The following is a 25,974-nucleotide window of genomic DNA, read 5'->3' on the forward strand; positions in this document are numbered from 1 at the left end:
CATGGAGTTTTTGAACTATTGTGGCTTAAATCCTTAATGGAGGAACTGGGTATTGAGCATGATAAGCCAATGATGTTATACTGTGATAATCAGGCCGCCATCAACATTGCTCACAACCCAGTGCAACATGACAGAACTAAGCATATTGAAGTTGACAGACACTTCATTCGAGAAAGAGTAGCTTCTGGAGAAGTGTGTCTACCTTTCATCACCTCTAAAGGACAGTTAGCAGATTTCCTCACCAAGGGCATTCCCAAGGCTAAACTTCAGCATGATACTGGCAAGCTTGGCATGATTGACATTTATGCTCAGCTTGAGGGGGAGTGTAGAGAAGATGGGCTGAATGGCCCATACACTGTTTATCCTTTTTTTATCTTTTATGTTCTTTGCTGTAATGGGCCTTAATCTGGGCTTATTCTTTCTTATGTTATGTCATTTTAATTTTCTGCCCAACTAGGGGCTTCTCTGTAAATTACCAAAGTTTAACTTAATAAAATAGAATTAAGGGTGTAAGAGAAGAGATTATGTTCGAAAATCTCTCTCTCTCTCTGATCCAAGTTGCCGCCACCTTCTTTTTCTCTCCTCTTGAACTCTGATTTCTACTACTTTCTTTTGAACTTTTGCATCTTTCTAAACAGTCCTTTCTTCTCAAAATGTTGTTTTTCTTCTGATTCCTTTTGAAGAGTGTTCTACCCCTCTTCTTGTTCGACAGTCCAAAAAACTTACCTTTTTTGGACTGTTATCAGTTCGAGAACTCTGTGTAACTGATTTCTTTATTGGATTTTGATTTCTCTCTGTGTCATGTGGTTAGGCACACTTATTCCATCAAGTTTTGGACTTTCTTGAAGCTTCGACTGCTCTATTTTCTCAGTTTTCCTTGCTTACTTTGCTGAAATGGCCATGGAGAAAAGAGATATTCTACCAGTGAAGTTCAATCGAACAACTATGCCTTCTGGAAATTCCATTTCCAGTTCTATGTTGAAGGAAATGGATTATGGGGATTTGTGGATGGTTCTACAAAACAACCAGATGAGACTGATTCTAAGGGGCTGAAACAGTGGAAGATCGACAATGCCAAAGTGGTGTTTTGGCTTCTCGAATCTGTTGAAACTGAGATTGCTATTCCAATGAGAAGTTATTGAACTGCTAGTGAGATGTCCACCTACATGGAAAAGGTATATCAATAGTCCAACATCTTGCGTCAATATCAGATAGAGACAGATATTTTCTTATAGTTAGGGTGAGAAGAAAATATAGGAGTACTATGCTGGTTTTGTGAACTTGTGGACGGAGTATGAATTAGTTCACATGGGTGAAAACACCTCTGCTTGCTGCATCAAAAATCTGAAAGAACACTTTGATAGGAGGAAAATCATGCATTTTCTGATGCATCTGAGACCTGAATATGAAATTGTAAGATCCAACATTTTCAGTAGGGGCACTCCTCCCATACTTGACACAGTTTTGGGGGAGATTCTCAAGGAGGAAACTAGACTTGTTACTCAATCGACCTTGAGGTCAAAATCTGATTTAGGAACAGAGACAACCTTTCTGATGAATAAAATAAATCCAAGCCCAAGAAGGACTTGTCTTGTGTACAGTGCTATGAATGCAAGGAATACGGACATGTTGTTTCACACTGCCGGAAGAAAAATTTCTGCACCTACTGCAAACAACATGGACATATTATTCCTGAATATCCTACCAAACCAGCAAAGGGGAATGGTTCAAGCTCTAAGAAGAATCAACACAAAGCTTTCCAGACAACCACTGAAGGTATTGACACAGGGAGTACAGCTTCAGCTGGAATGGATGAAAATTCTAGGACTCTTACAGAAGAATGAATGCGGCAGCTAGTATCCTCAGCTATTTCCTCTGCATTTTCAGCCATCAGTCTTTCGGGTGAGTCATCCTATTATTGTTCCTACCCTAGCCACTTATGGATCATTGATTCTAGGGCCTCTAACCATATGACAGGGGCTCACACTGGTTAGTTCGTTAAACCCAAATCCTTGAATAAACATATTATTATTGCTAATGGAGAGAAACTAAATATTGTTGGTTGCAATGATTTGTCCTTAACCACATTTGTTAATTCTTGTTTTCATCTACCTAAAACTTTCTTTGTTCCTAAACTTACAACTAATTTGATCTCAGTCGGTCAGCTAGTTGAGGATGGTAACATTTTTTCCTTTTCCCATGATAGTTGCTTGATACAAGACCAGCGCACTGGGACGGTGAAAGGGAAGGGGCGTAGACTGGGTCGGCTAATTGCCTTGGAATTTGAAAAGACACCGGGGCATTCATCCATATCCTGTTTACTTACTACCACTCCTAGTACTGAGGTTATTTGCAGAAATAGTGTATGGCACTTGTGGCATAGGCGTCTTGGGCACCCCTATGCAAATAAACTTGAGTCTTTGTTTCGTAATGGTTATTTGTCTTCTAAAGCTATTTCTTTTAATAATGTTGATAAGGCTTGCATTTCTTGTTGCTTGAGTAAGAGCCATGTTTTACCCTTTCCTTCAGTTGCTGAGTATGCTTTTGTTCCTTTTAAAATAATACATAGTGATGTTTGGTCATCTCTAGTTGTTTCCAAATTGGGATTTAAATATTTTGTTACATTTATTGATGACTGCACTCGCTATACATGGATATATTTCTTGAGAAACAAATCTAAAGTTTTTTCTACCATTAAATCCTTCCTAGCTAAAATAAAAAAACCAATTTAATGCAAACATTGGGGTTTTCCATTCAGACTCGGGGGGTGAATACCTTAATGGAGATTTTCAAATTTTCTTGAGAGACAATGGAATACAATCCCAGAGATCTTGTCCTAGCACTCCACAACAAAACGGAGTGGCAGAGCGCAAGAACAAACATATTCCGAGCATAGTTTGAACTCTTCTTCATGATTCCCATGCTCCTACTTCATTTTGGGTGGAGGCGGCCAACACTGCTTTGTACCTTATTAACATTCTTCCATCATCTGTCTTGCATAATACATCTCCTTTTCAAAGTTTGTTTCACTGTTCACTTGATTTCTCTATTCTTCATGTCTTTGGTTCTGTATGCTTTGTTCATCTTTCTCCACATGAATGCACAAAGCTGACTCCCCAATCAACAATGTGTGCTTTTGTGGGATATAGCCCTGATCATAAGGGCTTCCTTTGCTACGATCCGAAATCTCATCAAGTTTGCATATCCCACAATGTCATCTTCCTTGAGAACATGTCTTTTTTTGCTCACATTGTTAAGTTGCCTACTACTTCCATTTCGGTACTACATTATTTTGACTCTACAGGTTCTTCAGATTCACCTTCTATTCCAAAGTTTCTTTGTGTCTATTTCAGAAAGAGGCTAGCTGCTCCAGCTCCTATCGCCCTGCCCCCTTCATCACCAGAAGCTGATCCATCATCACTAGCCACGGGTTCTCATCCTTCTCTTGATCCTGTAAGTACACCTGCACCTATCAGTGATTCTCAACCATCCTCTAATCCTCTTTTACGTCGCTCTTCTCGAATTTCTCATCCTCCTGACCACTATGGTTTTCCTTCAAACCATAGCTCCTTCTCTGTTGTTTTGTCTGCCACGGATATTCCAACATCATACCGAAAGGCTATTGCTGTCCCGCATTGGAAAGAAGCTATGGATACTGAGCTCCAAGCTCTTATGGACAATGATACTTGGGATATGGTTCCAGCTCCTCCAGATGCCTCTCTTATTGGAAGCAAGTGGGTGTATTCAGTGAAACTCAATTCCAATGGGAGTCATGATAGATACAAGGAACATTTGGTGGCACGAGGGTACAAGCAGAAGTACGGGATAGATTATGATGAGACATTTGCCCCTATTGCTAAGATGACCACCGTTCATCTGTTGTTGGCCATATCTACAATTAAACACTGGGAAATTCATCAAATGGATGTCAAAAATGCTTTCTTGCACAGGGACCTCAAGGAAACTACTTATATGAAGCCTCCACTGGGATACTATGACAGTTCTTCCCTGGTATGTCAACTCAAAAAGTCCTTGTATGGTCTTAAACAAGCCCCTAGGGCTTGGTTTGAGAAATTTCGTTCAATGATCACAGATGCAGGCTTCACACAGAGCTCTTTAGATTATTCATTGTTCATATCGAGGAGTTCCCAAGGAATTACATTACTACTCCTTTATGTGGATGACATTCTTATTACCGGTAATGACAGTCAAAGTATTTCTTCTCTGAAACAGCTACTCAGTCAGTCTTTCAAGATGAAGGACCTCGGTCATCTCACTTATTTCTTGGGTCTAGAAGTTACTCACTCTCCCCATGGGTATTTTGTTAATCAACACAAGTATGCGATGGACCTCGTGAAATCTGCAAACCTGAGTGATGACAAACAGATCGACACACCTCTTGAGATGAATCTGAAACTTTCAAAAGATGATGAGGACCTCCTAGCAGATGCCACTCTTTATCGACAACTTGTCGGTAGTCTGATCTACCTCACCATGACACGTCCAGATATATCTTATGCAGTTCAAGTGGTAAGCCAGTTTGTTTCTTCTCCTTGACAACCGCGCATGACTGCAATTCTTCGCATTATCAGATACATCCGTGGAACACTTTCACATGGCATTTTCTTCCTTGCATCTCCTTCGCTTAGCTTATCCACATATGTAGATGCTGATTGGACAGGATGCCCAGACACTAGACGCTCCACTACTGGTTGGTATGTCTTTCTTGGTGACTCTCCTATATCCTGGAAGTGCAAGAAGCAATTGACCGTTTCCAAATCATCTACCGAGGCTGAGTATAGGTCTATGTCATCCGTCTGCAGTGAGATTATATGGCTGAAAGCCCTTCTTAATGATCTTGGCATCTCCTTGTCATCCCCAGTTCCTATTTATGCAGCAGACAATGTGAGTGCTATCAAGATTGCATCCAACCCAGTCTTCCATGAGCGCACCAAACATATAGAGGTTGACTGCCACTTCATTAGAGACCAGTTTTCTGTTGGACACATATCTCTACCGTATGTGTCTTCTGCCCTACAGCTTGCTGACATATTCACGAAGGCTATGACCCGTGCTCACCACCAGTTTCTAGTTGACAAACTGATGCTCGTATCTCGGCATCAGTTTAAGGTGGGGTGTAGAGACTGATCTATATCTCTTACATCTTATTTCCTTTTTTGGCCCTTAGGACCACCCTTTTATGTTGTAACTTATGTACAATATCTTTTGTTTTATTATTTCTTGTAAGACAAGGACATAACTGTCCTTTCCATAACATTGTATTATCTCATATATAAGTTAAATATTTCTGGGCGTGTGGTTCAAGACAGAACACACCCTTTTCACTCAACTCTTTCTCCTCTGATTTGATCCAAGTTGACAAGGATCACCCTCACGAAGACCCTTAGAGCTTTTGAAGAAGCCAACTGATTGCCCATTAACCAGTATAGAAAGTTTAGGAGAGGTAATACATACTTTTATCCAATCCCTCCATTTCTAACCAAAGTTCATCCTCTCTAGAACACAGTCCAAACATCTCTAATTAACAATGTTTTTTTTGATAGATATCTCTAATTAACATTGTTGTAGGCCTTTTACAAATCAAGCTTACAGATCAAACCTGGAGAACCCTCTCTTTGCTTAGAATCAATTATTTCATTTGCCACCAAGGCACTATCCAACATTTGGCCCCCTGGAACAAGCGCAAACTGATTTTGAGAAATCACATCAGCAAGGACATTGTTCATCCTCTCAACTAAGACTTTGGCTAGGATTTTGTAGAAACTGTTCAGCAAGCTTATGGGTCTGAAATCCTTAATATTAGTTGCTCCTTCAATCTTCGGAATCAAGGAAATGAATATAGCATTCAAGCTCCTTTCCAGCGATGCATCTCTATGAAAATTTTGGAAAACTTGCATCATGTAGGCCTTTATCACGTCCCAACAGCTTCTATATAATAGATCGGTAAGACCATCTGGACCTGGGGATTTCTCTATTTTCAAATTTTTTATTACTTGCCAAATTTCCTCTACCAAGAATAGAGCCTCTAAAAGACTTTTTTGTACTTCAGAGATTCTTTTGAAATTTAAACCCAAAGGCAACGGTCTTCTTTTCCACTTTTCTTTAAACAAGCTTGAGAAGATATCCATTACCAATTTCTTTAGCCTCGGCCTGGTTTCTTCACTTACCCCCTCATACTCTAACCTTTCAATTGTGTTTACTCTAGGTCTTGCCTTTGCCATCTTATGAAAAAAACTGGAATTTTTATCCCCAGCCTTAAGCCATTTCACCTTTTCCCTTTGTCTCCATTTCAACCCATCTCTATGGGCTAATTTATCCAAGAGCAATTTAGCTTCCCGCCTCTTAATATTTTCTTCCTGAGAGATGGGGCCCTTCTCTTCAGCTGGATCAATTTCTTTAACAACCTCTAGACAACTTTTCTTTTTTGCCTCTGATTTTTTCCACTTATCTTCCTTCCAGGTTTTCATTGCCTCCTTTAAAGCTCCCAATTTCTTGGATAAAACATAAGAACCCATTCCCTCTACCTGAGTGTCCACCCAATTAGCTTTTAAAAAGGGGACAAAGTCTTCTTCCTCGAACCAGGAATGTTCCAACTTAAAAGGAGGTTTTCTATGACCAAAAACACCACACCTTAGCTGAATAGAAGAGTGATCTGATGTCAGTCTTGGCAAGGCCTCCTGGACTAAATTCTGGAACAAAGATTCTCACTCCGTATTAACCATAAATCTGTCCAACTTAACCAACATTGGAGATTCTTGATTGTTTGTCCAAGTGAACTGAGCCCCAGTCAATGGTAAGTCTAATAGATAGTGCTGGTTGACAAAATCAGCAAACCACTTCATCTGTCTTACCCCTCTTCTGCCCCCATTTCTCTCCTCTAAAAATCTAGTAACATTAAAGTCTCCTCCCAGCACCCAAGGTAGGGTGGAAGAGCCTCTTGCCTCAACCAGATCCTCCCAGTCTACTTCTTTCTGCCTCTTCTGAGGGCCCATAAACATTAGTGAATAAGCCCCTTACTTCCCCCTCCATTTCTAACACCACCAACACCGAAAAAGATCCAATATGATAATCAACCAACTTGCACCTTGACCAGTCCCACATTGTTATCAGACCGCCCACAGTTCCCCTGCCTCCATTGTTATCTAACTTCCCCTTGGCCCCAACCTCCAAATACTTCCAATTACTTCCGCCTCCAACTTCAATTCCTGAAGGAACACCACATCTGAATTCCACCTTTTCAACACATCGCACACTACCATCCTTCTTCCCAACCCCAAACCCCTCACATTTCAAGAGAAAATTTTCAGTTCCATAATCCTATTATCAAAATTAGCTCCCTTACCCCCTTCTCTTCCCTTTACTCCTAACCTTTTCCCCCCTCCCCTTATCGCGCCCTCCCTTTTGCCTGTCCTATCATTTAAACCCCAAGACAGACGTAATATTTCCCTGTTTTTCTTCATCGAACTCCCCCCCTTTTTGAATTCAATCTCCCTCTTTCAAATAGAACACTCTTCTCTATTTCCTCCAGAAATTTAATGGTTTCTTCTTCCATTCCTGCTATCGAAATTCCCATAAATTTTCCCAGTCCTAGTAATTTTGAATTTACCCATGAAGAGGTCAGTCCTGCCTCCTTTCCATCAAGGTTCAAAATATCGTTATGTATCGGCCCGTATCAGCCGATACGTATCGTATCAGGGCCTTCCCGATATGCCCTTATAGGGGGTGTATCAGGTCAGGCCATGGTTCAGAGGGTAGCCAGGACTTAAATTGACCCCTCTGAATCGGTTTTGAAAAAAATAAATAAAACATAAAAAAAGCACCAATACAGGCCGGCCAGCATCAATATTTAGAACCTTTCTTTCCACCTTCTATCCCTTCCTCCCCTTATGATTCCCCCACATCCACCTCATTTCCCGCCCTCTTTTGACCCCCCCCCCCCCTCGAGCATTACATACCTATTGGCTTGAGTTTTTAGGCAGAGGTAACATCAGCAGAGTGACCACCTCCCTTTCTTCAACAATCACCAGTGGGGTAATCTCCTCTAGTTCAGAATCTTCTAAGGTTAGATCCTTCTCCACTTCCATCGCTCCTTGTCCCTCTCCCGGAGGCCAGATGGACGTTAAGAACTCATCTCTAAAGGTAGGTTGTACATCTACACGAATTTGTCTATTTCCCACAAATCCTGGCTCCACCTCTTTACCACGCTCCAACTGATCTCTCCCTTCTATTAGTAGCAACATTTGTCAGGTTTGTCCCTTCTAAGTCCAAGTCCACCAAAACCCTTCTTACAAGAAGCCCCGCCTGAAATCAAGTAGGCGTAGGCTGTTTGTTCCTACCAGGTCACCCGAGCCCCCCAAACCCGCACTGATAATCTCATTGATCCCCATCGGGTTAATTTCCTCTGACCCACCATCTTGGCCCTCCCTGACCCCCATTAGCTGGTTCCCACTTCAACTCCTTCAAATAGTTCATAATAGCTTTTTTTAACTCCTCATTTGAGATGCCCATCTTAGTTTGAGATGCGCTTAAATTTTGAAATTCAAATCGCACAACCCCTTGGCCATTGGGTCTACCGAACAGGCAAGGGGAGTTTGATGTCCCTTCGAATTCGTTTTTCAGAAGATCCTGGATGAGCCAAACTGGTTCTTGAACCGGGTTCCCACAGCCCCCTGTCTTCCTCCACTGTCCTCCTCTCAGGCGACTTCTCTGCCATATCACTTTTGTTGTCCTCATCTTCAATGACCACCTTTCTACTAAAGACAGAATCCTCCCCCGCCCTAGCCCCAGAAGCTTCTTCTTACCTCAGTCTCATCTTCCTCCCACCTTTCCGCCTCCCATAAAGGTCTTCTCTCTTGCCAGATCTAGACCGAAAAGCTAGAATCACCATCATGATTTTCTCCAGAATCTCTCCCCGTGCTTTTACTTTGATTCGCACCAACTCACAAGTTTTCAACTCCTCAATCGAGTTGTTCATTCCTAAATATCCCCCACATAGGTTTCCTATACGGCTGTACCTTCAATGACGCTCGAACACCAAAGTAACAAAGGTAGGCCTAACACCTTAATCTAGGTCTCCTTCGAAACAAAGTAGTCTTCAAGAATTTTCAATACCTCACAGCATGCTTCATCCAATCACCAATCTATTGTCAATCATGCTTGCCCAAACCACCAAGGACCATTCCACAGCACCCAGTCAGCCTCTGCTTCAAAAGGGAAGATAAAAAGGTAGTGATCTTCAATAAGCTTCTTAATCCCCACCTTTTGCTCGCCCAAGATTCTATTTCCTCCATCTTCAACCTTCGATCAAAACACCATACTAAATTTCCCTTCAGGAAAAAGCTTCTTGCTTCTACTCCTTTAACCTCTGTTTCCAAAAAACAATACTCTCCCTCCCTACGCACCTATGTTTTTCCAAAGCCCGGCCAAACTCCCGCTACTGCCGTATTTCTAAAAGAGAGGTTGTTTCTTAGTTCTGATCCCTTCCTAAAAGGGTTATACCATGTATCCACCCCTGACCTTCCACCTCCTTTGGAGGGGAAATCCTGTCTTGCTTTCATCCTCCCTTTCCTACCCCAAATCTTTCTTCCGAAATTCCTCTAACCTCACCTTGCCACACCACTTGAGAGAACGTCAGAACTGGGGTTCACCGCTGCTCGCAAGACAACAGTCACCTCGTCATTGGAGGGGATGCCAGATCTGGGATACCCTTCACCAACATCGCTCACTCAAACACCACTGCCGCTCACCCTTCATGCAGTGCTAATTTATGCACTATTTCCTCGCCAGCAATAGTATTTGCTAATGGTAACTACTGTTATACCAAGCAATGCAGTTGAGATTACATGCAAAACTGCTCCAAATCCCGCTGCATAAAAGGAATATTTGAGCCCCAAAGGAAGTCTTAAATATTCCAATGGCCATTGTGCCACCTCACATCCCAAGATATTTGCATACTCCAGCATCTCCCCTTCTTCCATATTAACACCCACAATACAACTCTTGTCAAAGTTCACCTTGAGATTGGAGATTAGCTCAAAAAGTTGTACTGTCAACTCGAGATTCCTAACTCAATTCCTATTACTGCCTTCACAAAACAGCAAAGTATCATCTGCAAATTGCAAATAGTAATTGGAACATTGCCCCGACCAACCTTCCAGAATGCTTATTGCTAGGGCAGACTCAAGAATTAGAATATCCTGAGATAAGATGTCATATGTGACAAAGATTACTACTTTTTAATTTTTTAAGTTTATAAAACTTAGAGAAGACATGTGCTGATCTACTAAAAGAATTTTGTTAAATGTGCAATACTGCACAATCTTCACTTTGTCTTGCCCTAAGGTTCTTAACCAAGAGTCCAAAATAGTTTAAAAACTTAACAACTGAATAGGTATGAATTCTTTTATATTTTCAGTAAGATCACCAGGTGAGTTTTCAGGTGGCTTGGCTCTAAAGATTGCCATGTGTAGCTCACCCAAATTTAGGGTGATTTTGAACTAATAGGTAGGTGTCCAACTCCTAATGCCTAATGGATTGATTCAGGGCAATTCACGAGCCAACCAAGTTATCCTACAATGGCAAGAATAATCAAAGACAAGGCATTAATGACTGAAAATTTGTAGACCATATCCATATTGACATCTAAAATACTGTCTCACTTGTCAATGAGGAGAATTAAATGCCAAAGAAAATATTACTTGTGAAATTATAACATATTTCCTTAAAAAATATTAAAGCTAAAAAGGAAGAAAGCTTTTGAACTTACATGAGAATATGTGTCCAAATCGTAACACCCCCAGAGTATTAAGAATGTGTAAAGGAGTATAAGAGACATATTCACATATACATGCACAAAAACCAATAAACAAAAGAACCAGGGTATTGTGGTGCAACACCCCTGGTTTGTAGAAATTATAACATATTTGCTTAAAAAATATTAAAGATAAAAAGGAAGAAAGCATTTGAAATTGCATGAGGATATTTGTCCAAATCTTAACACCCCCAGAGTATCAAGCATGTGTAAAGGAGTATAAGAAGCATATTCACATATACATGCACAAAAACCAAAAAACAAAAGAACCAGGGGTATTGTGATGCAACACGCCAGAACATGGAATAATAAGAACTGAGAAATATGCACCTGAGCTTTCTTTTCTTTTGCTCTCCTCAATTTCTTCAATTCTTTTGATTTTGCTTTCCTTTTGGCATCTTTCTCCGCCTAAACATGCATACAACCAAATATGATGTCAGTGTTTTAGAAGTTAACAAGCATAGAGAACTATTCCTCAGTTTGTTGTATAAGTTCCAAATTAATTCATCATTCATTGCAGTGATTACCTGATGGAGCATTCAGAATCTCAAAGGTCAGAATTAAAGCACAATACCATAAAACATCCAAAGGTTCAAATTAAACAAGTCTTTGGTTATTCAGATTTTAAATCTAGATAAACAAACTGAGAAAAAAATCACATAGATGACTTGATGTGGACGCATTTATTGGGAGGAAATACCACCGCCGGCAGCAGCAGTGATCTGGTGTTCTCATCCTATCCAGTTTGGCAGCAGCAGTATTCTTATCTCATCTTATCAGCCCAGTCCTATCTTATCTAATTACAGTTCTTATCTTATCTTATCAGTTCAGTAGGATAGATTAAGGATGTCTTATCTTATCTTATCAGTTCAGTCTTATCTTATCAGTTTAATAGGATAGAGTAGAAGATTAGCAAGGAGTCCTCCTAAAAGTAGGATTCTACCTCTTGTAATCTCCTATTTAAGGAGCTGATATTATTCAATAAAGGTATCCAAAAATTTCAGTCAAGAAAGAGAGCAAAGGAGAGTTGGTGATCTCTTGAACAAATCACCTTTTAGGGCGGCAAGATAGGTTCTTCAAGAAAAGGGAGGAACAAGGGAAAACAGGAGGTTTTCCCCGTGGACCGACCCGTGACGAGATCCTATTCTCGGGCCCTTAACAACTTGGTATCAGAGCAAGGAGTCATGGGTGATCTGGAGCAGTTGCCGTCCAGGGTCCACGAACTAGAGCACCGGCTCGAGGAGACCAGCGCGGAGGTGCGCGAGATCAAGGACGATGTCCGGGAGTTACGGCGCCTGATGGAGTTATTTCTTTCTAACAAGGAGAGGAACCCAGAAGGGGCGGCAACCACTAACGGCCGCCGATCAGCCACGGCAGAGTCATCCGGCGAACAGCAGATCGTCACCCAGGGAGTCGCGGTCATTCCCAAATACAGCAGGTTGGAGTTCCCTTCGTACAACGGCACCGGGGATCCCTTGGGGTGGTTGTACCGTTGTGAGCAGTTCTTCCGCAACCAACGAACGGACGACCGAGACAAGGTAAGCCTAGCCACCTTTCACCTGACAGAGGAGGCACAGCTCTAGTTCTATCGATTGGAACAGGAGGAACCCGGGCTCAGTTGGACCCAGTTCAAATCCTACTGCCTTCTCAGATTTGGGCCCCCATTGACAAGCAACCCCTTAGGCGAACTGATCAGCCTTAAACAAATGGGAGCGGTGGCTGAATATCAGCGCCAGTTTCAGACCCTCCTTGCCAGAGCATCATCAGTACGTCCCGACCAGCAGGTAGACATGTTCACCGTAGAGTTAGCAGAACCCCTGAGGGTGGACGTGGAGATGCAGAATCCTCCCAACCTGGTTATGGCCATGAATCTAGCCCACGCGTTTGAACGCAAGCTGCAACTCTGTCGCGGGACCTTCAGTATGGGATGGCCGCCAACATCATGGGCACCCCTGAAAACACCCGGAGTAACCCCCACCTCTGCAGCTAGCCGAGAACAGAAGTCTCACACGAGCAGCGTTCCCAGATCGGCATCAAGTGTAGGAAGCAATGTAGTGGCTCCCCCCATTAAGCGCTTGTCCAGGGCCAAGATGGCAGAACGGCGGGCGAGGGGACAATGTTTCAACTGTGACGATCTCTATTCGGCGGGACACAGGTGCAAGAGACTTTTCTGCCTCCTAGTGGATGAGCAAGAGGAAGACGAGGAGGAACCCTCAGCATTCGAGCCCGAGGTTTCTCTCCACGCAATCACCGGGATAAAAACTTCTCAGACCATGTAGTTGCAAGCACAGGTAGCAGGAAGACCGGTACGGATACTCGTTGACTCGGGAAGCACACACAACTTCGTAAGTGAGCAAGCTGCCCTTCAGTTGGGACTGCCAATGGAATTCAGACCACGACTACAGGTAACCGTCACAAACGACAAAAGGGTTCACAGCCCGGGAATCTGTAAGGACGTCCAAATACAGGTTGAATCTGAATCATTCTCTGCTGATTTATTTGTGCTATCCTTGGATGGATTTGATATTGTTCTTGGGGTTAAATGGTTGATCATCCTAGTTCCAATTTTATGGGATTTCAGCGCCCTAACAATGACATTCCTCTTGAATGGAAAGCAAGTCTCTTGGTAGGGTAACAGGGTAAAGGCAAGAAAACCACAGGTTCATGCGCTTCAGAGAGAAACGATGCATACGACGACTATGGAAAGGCTCCTCGCTGAGTTTTCAGATGTGTTCCAAGACCCCAAGGGACTTCTCCTCCTCCTCAAATGTACGATCATCGAATCCCTTTGGTCGCGGGTTCAGAACCAGTCGTCGTCCGACCTTATCGCTACCCTCATCTACAGAAGGACGAGATAGAAAAGCAATGTGCTGAAATGATGAAACAGGGTATCATACGCCCTAGCTGTTCGCCCTTCTCCTCGCCGGTACTGTTGGTAGAAAAACGGGATGGTACTTGGAGGTTTTGTGTTGACTACAGAGAGCTCAATAATCGAACGGTCAAAGATAATTTCCCATTCCCATTGTGGACAAGCTGTTGGACGAACTTCATGGTGCCCAGTATTTCTCAAAATTAGACCTCAGGTCCAGGTACTTCCAGGTCCGAATGGCTCCCCGAGACGTCGAGAAAACTGCCTTCAGAACTCACCACGACCACTTTGAGATTTTAGTTATGTCGTTCGGTCTCACAAACGCCCCATTCACATTCCAGTCCCTAATGAATGAGGTATTTCAATCCCATCTGCACAAATTTGTTTTAGTGTTCTTCGACGACATTCTAGTTTACAGTAAATCATGGGTAGAACATGTGTATCATCTGCGGACCGTTTTTGAGCTCCTGCACCAACACCAACTCTTCCTTAAATGGTCCAAGTGCTCCTTTGGGGAGCGTCAGGTTCTTTACTTGGGACACGTCATCAACGGGCAAGGTGTAACGGTGGACAGTTCCAAAATTCAAGCTATCAAGGAATGGCCCAAGCCCCAATCTACCAAGGCTCTACGCGGGTTCCTGGGCCTGACGATACTACCGCAAATTTGTGCAGAATTATGGCTTGTTGGCTGCCCCGTTAACCAACCTACTAAAGAAGAATGCCTTCTGTTGGGACGACGCAACCGATGCAGCTTTTGCAAATCTAAGAGATGCCCTCTCCTCCACCCCAGTTCTGCAATTACCGAATTCGATCTCGAGTTTACAGTCGAGTGCAATGGATCCGAAATAGGGGTTGGGGCCGTATTACTACAACAAGGGCATCCGATTTCCTTCTTCAGCCGTAAATTGACCGACCAACACTTAAAACTACCAGCTTATGAGTGCGAACTGATTGGGCTAGCCAGAGTCGTCCAACACTAGAGATCGTACTTGTGGGGGAGGTCATTCATCGTCAAGACCGATCACTACCCTCAAGTACTTGTTGGAGCAGCGACTTACCACTTTTCCTCAACAACATTGGATTAGCAAACTGCTTGGTTTTGATTTCCAGGTAGACTACAAGGCGAGATCCTTGAATTGGGCCGCTGATGCGTTATCTAGGCGTGATGAGGACACTATGCTTCTATTTGGAATTTCCCAGCCTCACATCACCCTGTTAGACGACATCAAGAAGGCGATGCCGCAATCACCGGAATGGACGACCCTTGTTCAAAAAATTCAGTCCGGAGCCGCCGACTCCAATTGGTCCCTTCATGACGGGTTGGTGCTGTATAAAGGTCGAGTACATCTTCCACTGGATTCCTCTTTAATCCCTTCCATCATCTCCAGTATTCATAACTCCACCCACGAAGGCATTCAGAAGACGCTGCATCGTGTCCAAGCTGATTTCCATTGGCAAGGTATGAAGGCTTCTATTAGGGACTTTATCCAAAATTGCTCCACGTGTCAACAGCACAAATGGGAAAACCTACACCCGGCTGGCCTCCTTCAGCCCCTTTCGATTCCAACACAAATCTGGGCTGATATCTCCATGGATTTCATCGAGGGACTACCCAAGGTACGCGGTGGTGGATCGCTTCTTGAAATATGCCCATTTCATCCCTCTGTCACACCCGTACAACGCCACTTCAGTCGCCCACGTTTTCTTTACGCATGTTTTCCGTTTACATGGGCTATCGGAATCTATTGTCAACGACAGGGACCCAGTTTTCACTAGTGCCTTCTGGAAGGAACTGTTTCGGCTACATGGCACTACCTTATCTTTTTCCTCCGCGTATCATCCTCAGTCCGACGGACAAATGGAGGTGGTGAACCGCACGATCGAGATGTATCTCCATTGTTTTGTTGGAGATCAACTACGACGATGGGTGGATTGGCTTCCTTGGGCCGAATACTGTTACAACACCGCCTATCATTCTTCCCTCGGCATGTCTCCATTTCGCGTCGTCTATGGCCGAGACCCTCCTCGCCTGTTATCCTATGAACCCGGTTCTACTCGTTTGGAGGAGATTGATCGATCTCTACAAGAGTGCGATGCCCTTCTAGTTGACGTATCTCTTCGCTTACAACAAGCACAGCTCCGCATGAAGCAAACCTATGACTAGCACCATCCAGAATTGTCATTCGAACCGGGACAGTTTGTTTGGTTGAAGCTTCAGCCCTACCGGCAACGCTCCTTGAGCCGTCGGGCTGCCCCTAAATTAGCCCCTAAATTTTATGGGCCCTTCAAAGTTTTGTGATGGATTGGTACGGTTGCATACCAGCTGGAACTACCAGAGCACAGTCGGATCCATGATGTTTTTCACATCTCCTTGCTCAAACCATTTAAGGGTGTTCCTCCGGACCGAGTTCCCCCCTTGCCACCCTTGAAAGAAGGCAAGCTCGTTCCCCAACCTCGGGCCCTTGTTCGCTCCAAAATCAATCACGGTATTCGGGAAGTTTTGGTGGAATGGGATAGCCTACCGTCAGCCGAAGCCACCTGGATCCCCTTGAGTGAGTTCCAAGACACTTATCCCGAGTTCGAGCTTGAGGACAAGCTCGTAGTCCAGGAGGGGAGTAATGATGTGGACGCGTTTATTGGGAGGAAATACCACCGCCGACAGCAGCAGTGATCTGGTGTTCTCATCCTATCCAGTTCGGCAGCAGCAGTATTCTTATCTCATCTTATCAGCCCAGTCCTATCTTATCTTATCAGTTTAATAGGATAGAGTAGTAGATTAGCAAGAAGTCCTCCTAAAAGTAGGATTTTACCTCTTGTAATCTCCTATTTAAGGAGCTGATATTATTCAATAAAGGTATCCAAAAATTTCAGTCAAGAAAGAGAGCAAAGGAGAGTTGGTGATCTCTTGAACAAATCACCTTTTAGGGCGGCAAGATAGGTTCTTCAAGAAAAGGGAGGAACAAGGGAAAACAGGAGGTTTTCCCCGTGACGAGATCCTATTCTCGTGCCCTTAACATGACTCCACAGCCTAGTTTTCTTTTTTTAATCATACCAACAGTGCAAATGTCTAGTAAGGGAGCATTTTTTTAATTTGCCATTACATTGCCAAATCTAGCATTCCAAGAAACAAATCCTTAGATATCCATTAAGAAGAAACTACATAGCATGAACTGGATATAAGTGTGTAATCCCCAGCCAGCACTCCAATGGTGCCTGGAGAAAATCAGAATTATTGCCTAGTTAACAGAAAAATTATTGTGTTCTAGTCTCTACTTCAATACCTAACAGTTAAGTATGCAGGTCTGAGCAGCAATCTATTGCAGGTTTAAGGGGCTAGAAGGGCAGAGCATGGGCTGAAGTGGTAAGAAATGATTTAAGCGCTAATAATTTAACCATGGATATGGCACTAAACAGAACAGAATGGCAAAACAAGATTCGTGTAGCTGACCCCATATAGTCAAGGTAAGGCTTAGATGGTGATCTCACAAACCAACTGCTAAGAGTATTGGTTTTCAAACTCCACTAATCACCATCAATTGGTAGATGAAATCAATTTTTAGGATTTAATTAATATCAGGGAATTGATATTAATTAGACCTGTTCATGGGCTGGGTAGCCCAATGGGCCAGCCCGGCCCGACCCGATATTTTTCGGGCTTTGACAAAATTTCAGGCCCGCGGGCTCAGCCTCGGGCTTTCTCAAATAAGCCCAACCCGACACTATTACATATAATAGAAATATACATTATTTATATATAATATGTATTTATTTATAAAGATATTATCAAATATTAATTTACTATTCAGGAAATATGAATTAATTTATTAGTTTATTAAATTACACAAAAAATAGGACATTTTATGTGCAGATCGGGCTCGAGCTTTGGGCCTTAATGCCTTATATAAGGGCTGGGCTCGGGCTCAAGATCTAGGCCCGAAGGTCAGGCTGGACCAGGGCTTGGGCCTGGATATTTTCTGTTGATAAAGAGGCAAAGCCCGGCCCTTGAACAGGTCTAATATTAATGACTGAACATCAAGGCAATGAAACAAGAAGAAATCTGCTGGACTTTACTGTGTGCATGATTAGCTCCAGAGAAATAGCCCACATTTAAATAATATAACAAATGTTCCCTTGATACACTAAACACCCTTGAAAGAAAACATACTAAAAGCTCAACAAAACATCCAATGGTATAGCATTTAGAGAATATTAGACTCTAACCCTCTAAGCATTGCAGCCAACTTTAAATACAGACACTCTAAATTTAAATCAACTAGTAATTACTATTCAGAATTGTTTACTAAGTATTTACCATACATGTTAAAAAACACTAATAATTGTCTCCATTAGTCTAGAAGATGGAGTCTGAAATTCCAGAAAAAAAAAAGAAGAAAAAAGAAAGAAAAGAAAACTAAAAGTATTTTTACCACAACAGTAATGCTAACCTAATTTATATGCTCTCAATCTTTGATATCACGAATCCCAACTTGCCTATATCGATTCAAGGGCTAGGATCTTTCTCTTTCAACTGTAGTGCATGAAGAACAGGACAACAGATAGACTGTTTGAGTAGTACAATCATCAATACTTCAAATTAAATCAAAATATTCTGTTCTTTCAACAAATCAGGTATGGCACACTTAATGGTAACAAAATCAAATTTTGGAAAGGCTTGTGGTGAGGGAGCAGTCTCTTACAGACAGATTTCCTAGGTTGTTCACTTTGTCCAATTTAAAAGATTCATTTTGTTTCCCAGAGTGTATCCCTGTCTAAGCATTACAGCTTAAGGAGAGGTTTAAGGGAGGGTGGAATTTCTAATTTCTTAGTTCCCTTTGCTTCCTTGGACAGTGTTACTCTTTGTGATTCTAAACCTGATCATAGAGTTTAGTTTACTTGCTCCTCAGTTTCTTTCTCTTGTGCTTCCTTTTTTAAGGAATTTTCTTGTGGCTCAATTGGCATGTCTAGGAATCCAAGCCCAGCACATGTAAAATTGCAGGCTGGGTCGGTCTGGGCTCAGGTTAGGCCCACCCAGGATGCACCCCTAAAATTGAACATAAAGGATGTTTATGAAAGGTAGGAAGCTAGGTCTAGCCAATTGAAGAGGGGTTCTAGGAACAATTTGTGTTCTTGTGCTAATTCTTTAATCATAAACCAACATAATTCAGACTGTTACTGATGAAAAAAAAAATAGGAAAAGTCAGATTCAACAAAAAAATACATCAATATAACCTGTTTAGCTGCTTGAGATTCCTCCATTTCTTTTGTCAATGCACTAGGAACTTTAGCAGAATGCCAGTCCCACTTGTCAATGTTCAATGCCATGAACCGTCTAAAAATATTCCTTACTTCCTTCTCAGTTGCCAGCATATATGGTGTCCTCCCTCTTTCATCTTTAATAGAAGGATCCAAACCCTGTTCTAAAAGCTCCAGAGTTTTATGAGCATTGCCAGACATTGCTGCTTCATGAAGAGGAGTTGTCACACCCACAGATTTACTCTCACTTGATAGAGGCAATGCATCATAACTTTTGAGATCTGAACATACTACAGTGGTTTCCTTTCTTTCAAAGTAGTCCACCAACTTTTCCTCATTAGAATCAAGATGGCTATTTTGCATATTTACTGCACATGATGCTGATGCCACTTTAATGCTAGGTGGACATCCCTTCTCATCCATCTCATAGGTCAGATGTGTCAAATGGTTATATATTCTCTTAGCTTCTTTGAAGGTAGGTCTACGGACAGTCAGAGGAATATGCCGTACAACTAATTGTTGATGAGTAAAGAGTGCCTTTTCCCCATTAAAAAACAGTTGACTATTGCCAGAAGGAGCATAGATGAAAATGCATGATGAAGCATCAAAATATCGCTTCCAAGCATCAAGCAATTCTTGAATTTCCTAGAATAATAACAAAGAAGGAAATAATGAGAAGCATGAAAAACAAGACATGTTCAAAGACACACATGGCACTACATAAAATTTGGTAACAATACATATTAAATGCAAAAAAAAGGACTGGTAAAAAAGCAAGTCCAATATATTGGATTATTAACTGTTAGGTGTGATTGTTCCAATACATAATTACAGAATATTATTTATCATTAACAGATCCAAAAATTTTATGTAACGTAACAATTATCAGCACTCTGCTGAGAGAGAAGATCCAATAATTGTCTATAAATGGAGCCATCAGTTCCCCCAACACATACACACACCATCACCCTTGGCCTATACTGCTTCTAGCCCCCAGTACATCTCTCTTCTGTCCACCCTTCTCTAGCTAGGGAACCAGCTAGAGAATTTGCTGTTTTCTTGACACATGTGAAATTGTGAATAGTATTCATGGAATGGACCAGAAATTTGCTTCTCTAATCTTGTGCCTATATCCCAGGGAAGATTAAAAAAATTATAGACAAATTTAATCAGGTTTTCACTCCGTTAAGAATTTCCAATACCTTCTTCAGAGCCAATTCATTATACCGGCGAAGAGAAGCACCAGCAGAGTGTGCAGCTTTGCCACTTGCATCTTTGGATGATTGCTTTTTACCAGCCTTAGCTCTAATAACATATCTGCAAAACAACATGTATTAAATCAAATAAATGAAAAACAACACTATATCCTTTGTAAGTCCAAAAAAAGTAATTTGTATTAGACAGTTATGCCCTTAGCTCCAATCAGAATGATGTACATTATGACATTTAATGTAAATGAATAAAGTACATATTTGATTCATGTTATTATGGTGTGTTTCTGTGTAATACCCTTAAACTGGACACATATGAGACTCGTGTTAGTTTAGAATCTTCACAGCCGTTGGATAGATCTGGGGAGATTTATCCTGCCAAGGCTGACATTGATGTGCTGCCAAATTGGTTGGGGAGGATTGTCTCAGCTGCTAGGGTGAGACTTGAGGTACATGCAGTGTGGGTTTTCTTGAAACCTTGAACCGGACCAAAATTCCAGTATTGCCCTGGACCTTGGAAATAGATGGGCAAAACTGGAATGTTACACTTGACCCCTACACTCGATTATGATACTACACTAGGTGTTGGATTTGGATGTCTTTGATATGCCAATCATTAAGATCCTTAGAGGGGGTCAAAACCTATGTATGTTGGGACAGTCCGAGAATTCATCTGAGTGGGTGATCATAGTAACAGGATCAGCCCCTTTGTTGGACAAAGTGAATGATCGGGGATGCACTCTCTCTAATGGAAACCTAAACTACCGGCAGTTGATTTCAACCGTTGAAATTTGTTTTGCAAAATATATTTATATAGAGATATACATATATATATATATATATATATATATATATATATATATATTATGGTTTCAAAATGTTTGCAAAAGGTTTTAATTCCCGAGATCCATGTGAGTAGAGAGTGCAGCACTATACCTTGCAGCCGAGGGAGAGGTCATCTCTTGTCGGGCAGTGTTTAATCATTATGGGCTGAGAGGTTAATTGTAAGACAATTGAGGGTAACACCTAATGAGTTAATCTTGCATCTGCCCACAGTCCTTGGGTTTTTATAAGGTGGCTTGACCCAATGACCATTTAGTGTAAATGTTAGGCCAATTAAGAGCCCATGGTGATGGACTCAAGGGTTCATTGTTTCGTACAGTGAATTCGGCCAGGCCTTGTAACAGAGGCTGGGCTGAACCCATGTGGTTGATGTGTAGATCAATGTTTGGGTCTCACGCCATACAATGATAGCCAACTGGGCAGCAGTTAGGAGGTTAAATGAGCACATAGACTTAATAAGCCTAAAGCCCAATTCGAACTGGCTTAATAAGACTTATTAATTAGGGGCGATTCTGGGATTTAGATCAGCAAATATGTCCCTATCCACTCAAAGAGTCCAGATCCAAATAAAGATTTGGATCAAGAAACTCGTAATTTGATTAGGAAGTTTGATCTTTATCTGCAGATAAGATAAGGGATTATCCTTATCTCTTAAAGAGAATCCAAATCCAAATACAAGATTTAGATTAAGAAACTCCTAATGGGATTAGGAGATGCTCTCTTTAAAGGCTATAAATAGAGGAGCAGGGAGAACCTCCAAGAAACAAAATTCGCAGATTACAAAGAGAGAAGAATTTGCAGTTTGGCTGCTCCTATCTTCTACTCTTTCCTGCTCTTGCCGCCCCTGTCAGTTCATTCTCCACCTGTGGGAGTGATCAAGAAAGGTTCTTGATATTACCTTTTAGTAGAAAAGGTAATCTGAAGTCGTTCTCACTAGCCCTCCATCACATTCTTGTTGAAGAATTTGATTCTTGATGAAGAGTTATCCTGCTGATTCTTCTCCATCTTACACTGTGTCATTTTCAGTGGGAGCAGTCTTTGGTTTTCTCCTTGGGCGTGAACACCTTCGTTAGGAGTTATTGTTACTCCGTATCAGGTATATCCCTCTCCTACCTTTTGGTTTCAGATCTGGTCCGGTTTGGTTTCAAGATTGATCCTTGAAAATGCAGTTTTCTAAAATAGGGAATGTGATTCCCACATGGGAGAGAGAAATTTTTGAAATTTCGCCCAACCTTCCTGCAGGGTCCGGCCATCCATATGATTTATCTCTCATCCCTTCAATCTGTATGGATTTAATTAATGCATTAGACTTTGGCTTTATCATTAATTAATGCATTAGACAGTTGTGGACAAAGTAGAATCAGCATTTTGAAAACATCATACGACCATTACCAAAATTGAGCCAAAAGAATGGATATTCAGAAGTTTGTGCTTTTTTTGGGAGGGGAGTGGGGGAGGATTTCCTTGGTACTTTTCTGTGTTTGCCTAGACCCCTTTGGCTTTATCAAAGACTAGTACTTGAGAAATCTCTCCATTTTTTATTATTTTAATATTTAATTTTTAACCAATTAGACCATATATGATACATATATAAATGTGCCATGTGAATGTCTTATTAATGTGGGAAACCACCAAAGAAAACAGGAGAAAACAAGAAACTAGGTTTTTAAAATGAGTAATATAGAGAAGAAAAGTAGAACTATAGAAATAATAGAGAGAAGAATAAAATGTAATAATTGATAATAATTCATACAATAATTTGGTGTTCGCAAGGATTTTATGTTGGCTGCCACCCTGACACACAACCCTCATTTGTCTAGGCTTGGGACCAGAAGTGTAAGACAAGATACCATCATACCACTAGTGGAAGGGAAAAGTTTGGTGTTCACAAGAGTAACAAAGGAAAGAAGTAGAGAATAGAAACAAGGAGTTGGTAGAAAGATAGAAATAACGCCCAACCACTATTATATATAAGCCAAGTCCATGTTAAGGAGAAACTTTCTAACTTGCTTACCCAGATCTAGCATATTCCAACCGAACTCAATAAAGCATTAAAAGGTTCCCAAATCCCAACCATGTAGGGTTGGCTACATGAATCATTTTTACCATTCAACTATCTAGAGCCAGATCCATGGTTAAACTTTGCACCCATAAATCATTTTTCACTACCTCAAACCCTGTTCTCCTTGGCCTGCTGTAGCTCTTCTAGACCCTACAAGAACCTGGGATACCTGGGTACATGTGATCCTGTGCAAATACGCTGTATTGTGTCAGATGCTTCAATTTTTAGTGCAAATATATTCAATACCACATCCAGCCATGTTCTTGTCATATCCAATGAACATATCCTACAACATAATCACTTCTTACTAGTACGGTAGTTGGTCCTCTTATGTGCATCCCCCAAACCATCTAGTCTACATTACAACATTTTAGCACTTATTATAATACATAAATGACTTTGATATAATTTACAACCCACCATAGAATCCAGAGAAATAATGTTAAGTTCCTCCCTAATTGTGGCCCATTGCACAACTCTGGTAGTAACTATATAAAAAATACAGATGCAAGTCTAATATAATCATCATCATTATTATGAGTGGGATGCAGCATGCCCCAAATGAAGGGGAAAAATAATGAAACATACTATAATTGTTGTCTACACTTGTATCCATAGCCCAATCCAACAGATTTATCAGCATAATGACTTGACAATTTTAAGAGAACCTTCATTCATGACCGTGTTATATGTACAAATGCAGATGCAACTACCAGGCTTAGTGCATCAGCTTGTTTTTGCCTTTTTGATTAGGTTGTTTCTTACAAATTCAATGAAGCTTTCCTTATCTACTATTTGACAAGAAAATGCAGCTAAAAGTTCTTGTTGCAATATTTTATAGCACTGCCCAAGGCTTAAGGGAGAGTGACAAACAAAGTTGAGTGACAATAGCTATATTGAACATTGTCCAAGGCTTTATGTGCAGCTGAATTCTTGCACTCGGTGTTTTCAAGTTTCCAGTTTCATTTTGAGGAAAGAAAACGTTTAACTGATTAAAGGTTAGGAACAAATATACCCAAGTCAGTGATACAACATAAAATTATGTCCATGTGTGTGTGAGAGAGAGAGAGAGAGATGTTTCTGTAGGTTAATCTGCTATAATAGGAGCACATGACAAATGATAATTGAAAGTACTAGTATGAGAACAAAATACCAACCTATGGAATGTTTTGTGATCCACAACTGAATTCCCATCAAAGACGCATCCCGCAAAGTGTCCACCACTTGCAAGCAACACAATCCGTAAGTGTGTTTTATCCCGAGGCTCATGGGTCAGATTCTTTAACCTCTCAACTAGTTCATTTTCTCTTAAGTTACACCCCTTCTCCACGGGAACCAACTTATCACCATGAAATGAGATAGTTTCGGATTCAGCCAAAAGCAAGCACTTCCAAATAGAAACTGTCTCTCCCGTCTGAAGATTGATAAACAGTTTTTGTTTACTACTATCCCCTCCTTTTTTGTGTAAGTCATTGTTCGGACAGAAATCTTTCTCAGCCTCATCTTCTGACCCTGATATACTTGATATATCACTATCCTTGAACAAAGAATCTGAAGTTAACTCATCAAAATCTTCCTCCTTTATAGTGTTCTTTCCAGCAATGCTCAGCTTTACCTACAAATAGATATTTACAAGTAACTGTGCATGAATATGCGTGTTTTGGCAGTTGTTTTTGTTTTGAAAAACAAAAACATACATATTGACGAACACCCCTTAAATCTAACATGATATAAAATCATGGACAAAACAAAAAACAATAAACGCAGAGTGGAATTAAACTATTCAAGTAAGTGAAAAGAAAACCTACCACCTTAGGTGGCGCTTGATAAATCTGAAATCTGAATTCTGAAAAGTTAAAAAGATACTATTGATAATTCTGAAAAGTTAAAAATATACTATTTGTGTCTGATACGAAGGTGAAGGTAAGGTTGTACTGCACTACTCGGATTTGCCTATATACTGTCCCCGTAAAATATGTCTTAACAATTCTCCTATCGCTAACACTAACAATCATGGAAAGAGTACCGGCAATTCAATTCGACAACTTCAGAACATCCTTATTGAAAATACGCCAGAAAATAAAGAAATACACGGTCAAAATTGATTGAGAAACAAAGACTATACATTGAACCTGTGGATGTCGGATTTGAAATGCAAGCGCTGGTCTTGAAGGGACTCGAATTCGGCTTTGCAAGTACTGCAAGTCCATCTGGGAACATCCTTTCTGTTCTCTTTCTTATCCCTTGAATCATTCCCCTTCAGATCTTCTTCGTCAATGGCTGTTGCAGGGTTTTCGAAGTGGACATACGAAGAGCTTCCGAAGTGAACTAAGCGGCATGAATAAAAGAAATCCGGTGGGACGTCGAAGACGGAACGCAACTTCGCTTCTGTTTGATCGTTGTTGCTACTGCTGCTGCCGCTGCGGCCGTTGCATCGGCTCTCGCCTGCCATCTCCGTCGCACCCGCCTTCTTGCGTTCCCTGACTACAGGGGTAAAGGGTTTTGAAAACGTGTCGCCCGGATAATCCCATGAACGATTCGCCTTCATACATGTGTGACTGTGATAAAATAACTATTAAAATGGGTAAAAGAGCACTTGACTTAACCGGGTAAGTGTAATAATAAATGCCCACTTATATAACATTATATAACAGTTAAGAACCTACTTATAACTTTTCAAAAATTGTCCACTTAAAACAGTTAAGAAACTGGTTATTTGTTCAAAAATTCTCCATAAATTGTAAATAGTTTTATAGTCATGTGCAAATGCACGTACATGTTTATAGTAACTATTAAAATGGGTAAAAAAGCACCTAACTTTACTCGGTAAGTATATTTATCAGGTAAATATTACTCGGTTCTTTTGAGTTTTAGGATTTCCAGGTAAATGATAAAATAACATTTT

At 41.2% G+C, this 25,974-nt stretch overlaps 1 protein-coding gene across 2 annotated transcripts in view; it reads right to left on the bottom strand.

The window, feature by feature from the left end:
• LOC104611881 (zinc finger protein-like protein) overlaps positions 1-25,632 on the bottom strand; it is a 37,781-nt gene extending 12,149 nt beyond the window's left edge. Inside the window, exons 1-5 of one of the 2 annotated variants that reach the window (XM_010279144.3) lie at positions 25,195-25,632; positions 24,227-24,684; positions 20,156-20,270; positions 18,930-19,598; positions 11,162-11,239 (exon numbers count right to left, since the gene is read on the bottom strand). In XM_010279144.3, coding sequence (XP_010277446.1) covers positions 11,162-11,239; positions 18,930-19,598; positions 20,156-20,270; positions 24,227-24,684; positions 25,195-25,617 — 1,743 coding nt within the window. In that variant the 5' untranslated portion in view covers positions 25,618-25,632. The remainder of the gene's footprint in view (positions 1-11,161; positions 11,240-18,929; positions 19,599-20,155; positions 20,271-24,226; positions 24,685-25,194) is intronic. The other variant, XM_010279145.3, reaches the window with a different exon arrangement.
• Between the last annotated feature and the right edge of the window lie 342 nt (positions 25,633-25,974).

Source organism: Nelumbo nucifera, chromosome 1 (assembly GCF_055504915.1).
Source record: "Nelumbo nucifera cultivar China Antique chromosome 1, China Antique-T2T, whole genome shotgun sequence".
In the NCBI taxonomy this organism is placed as follows: Eukaryota; Viridiplantae; Streptophyta; class Magnoliopsida; order Proteales; family Nelumbonaceae; genus Nelumbo; species Nelumbo nucifera.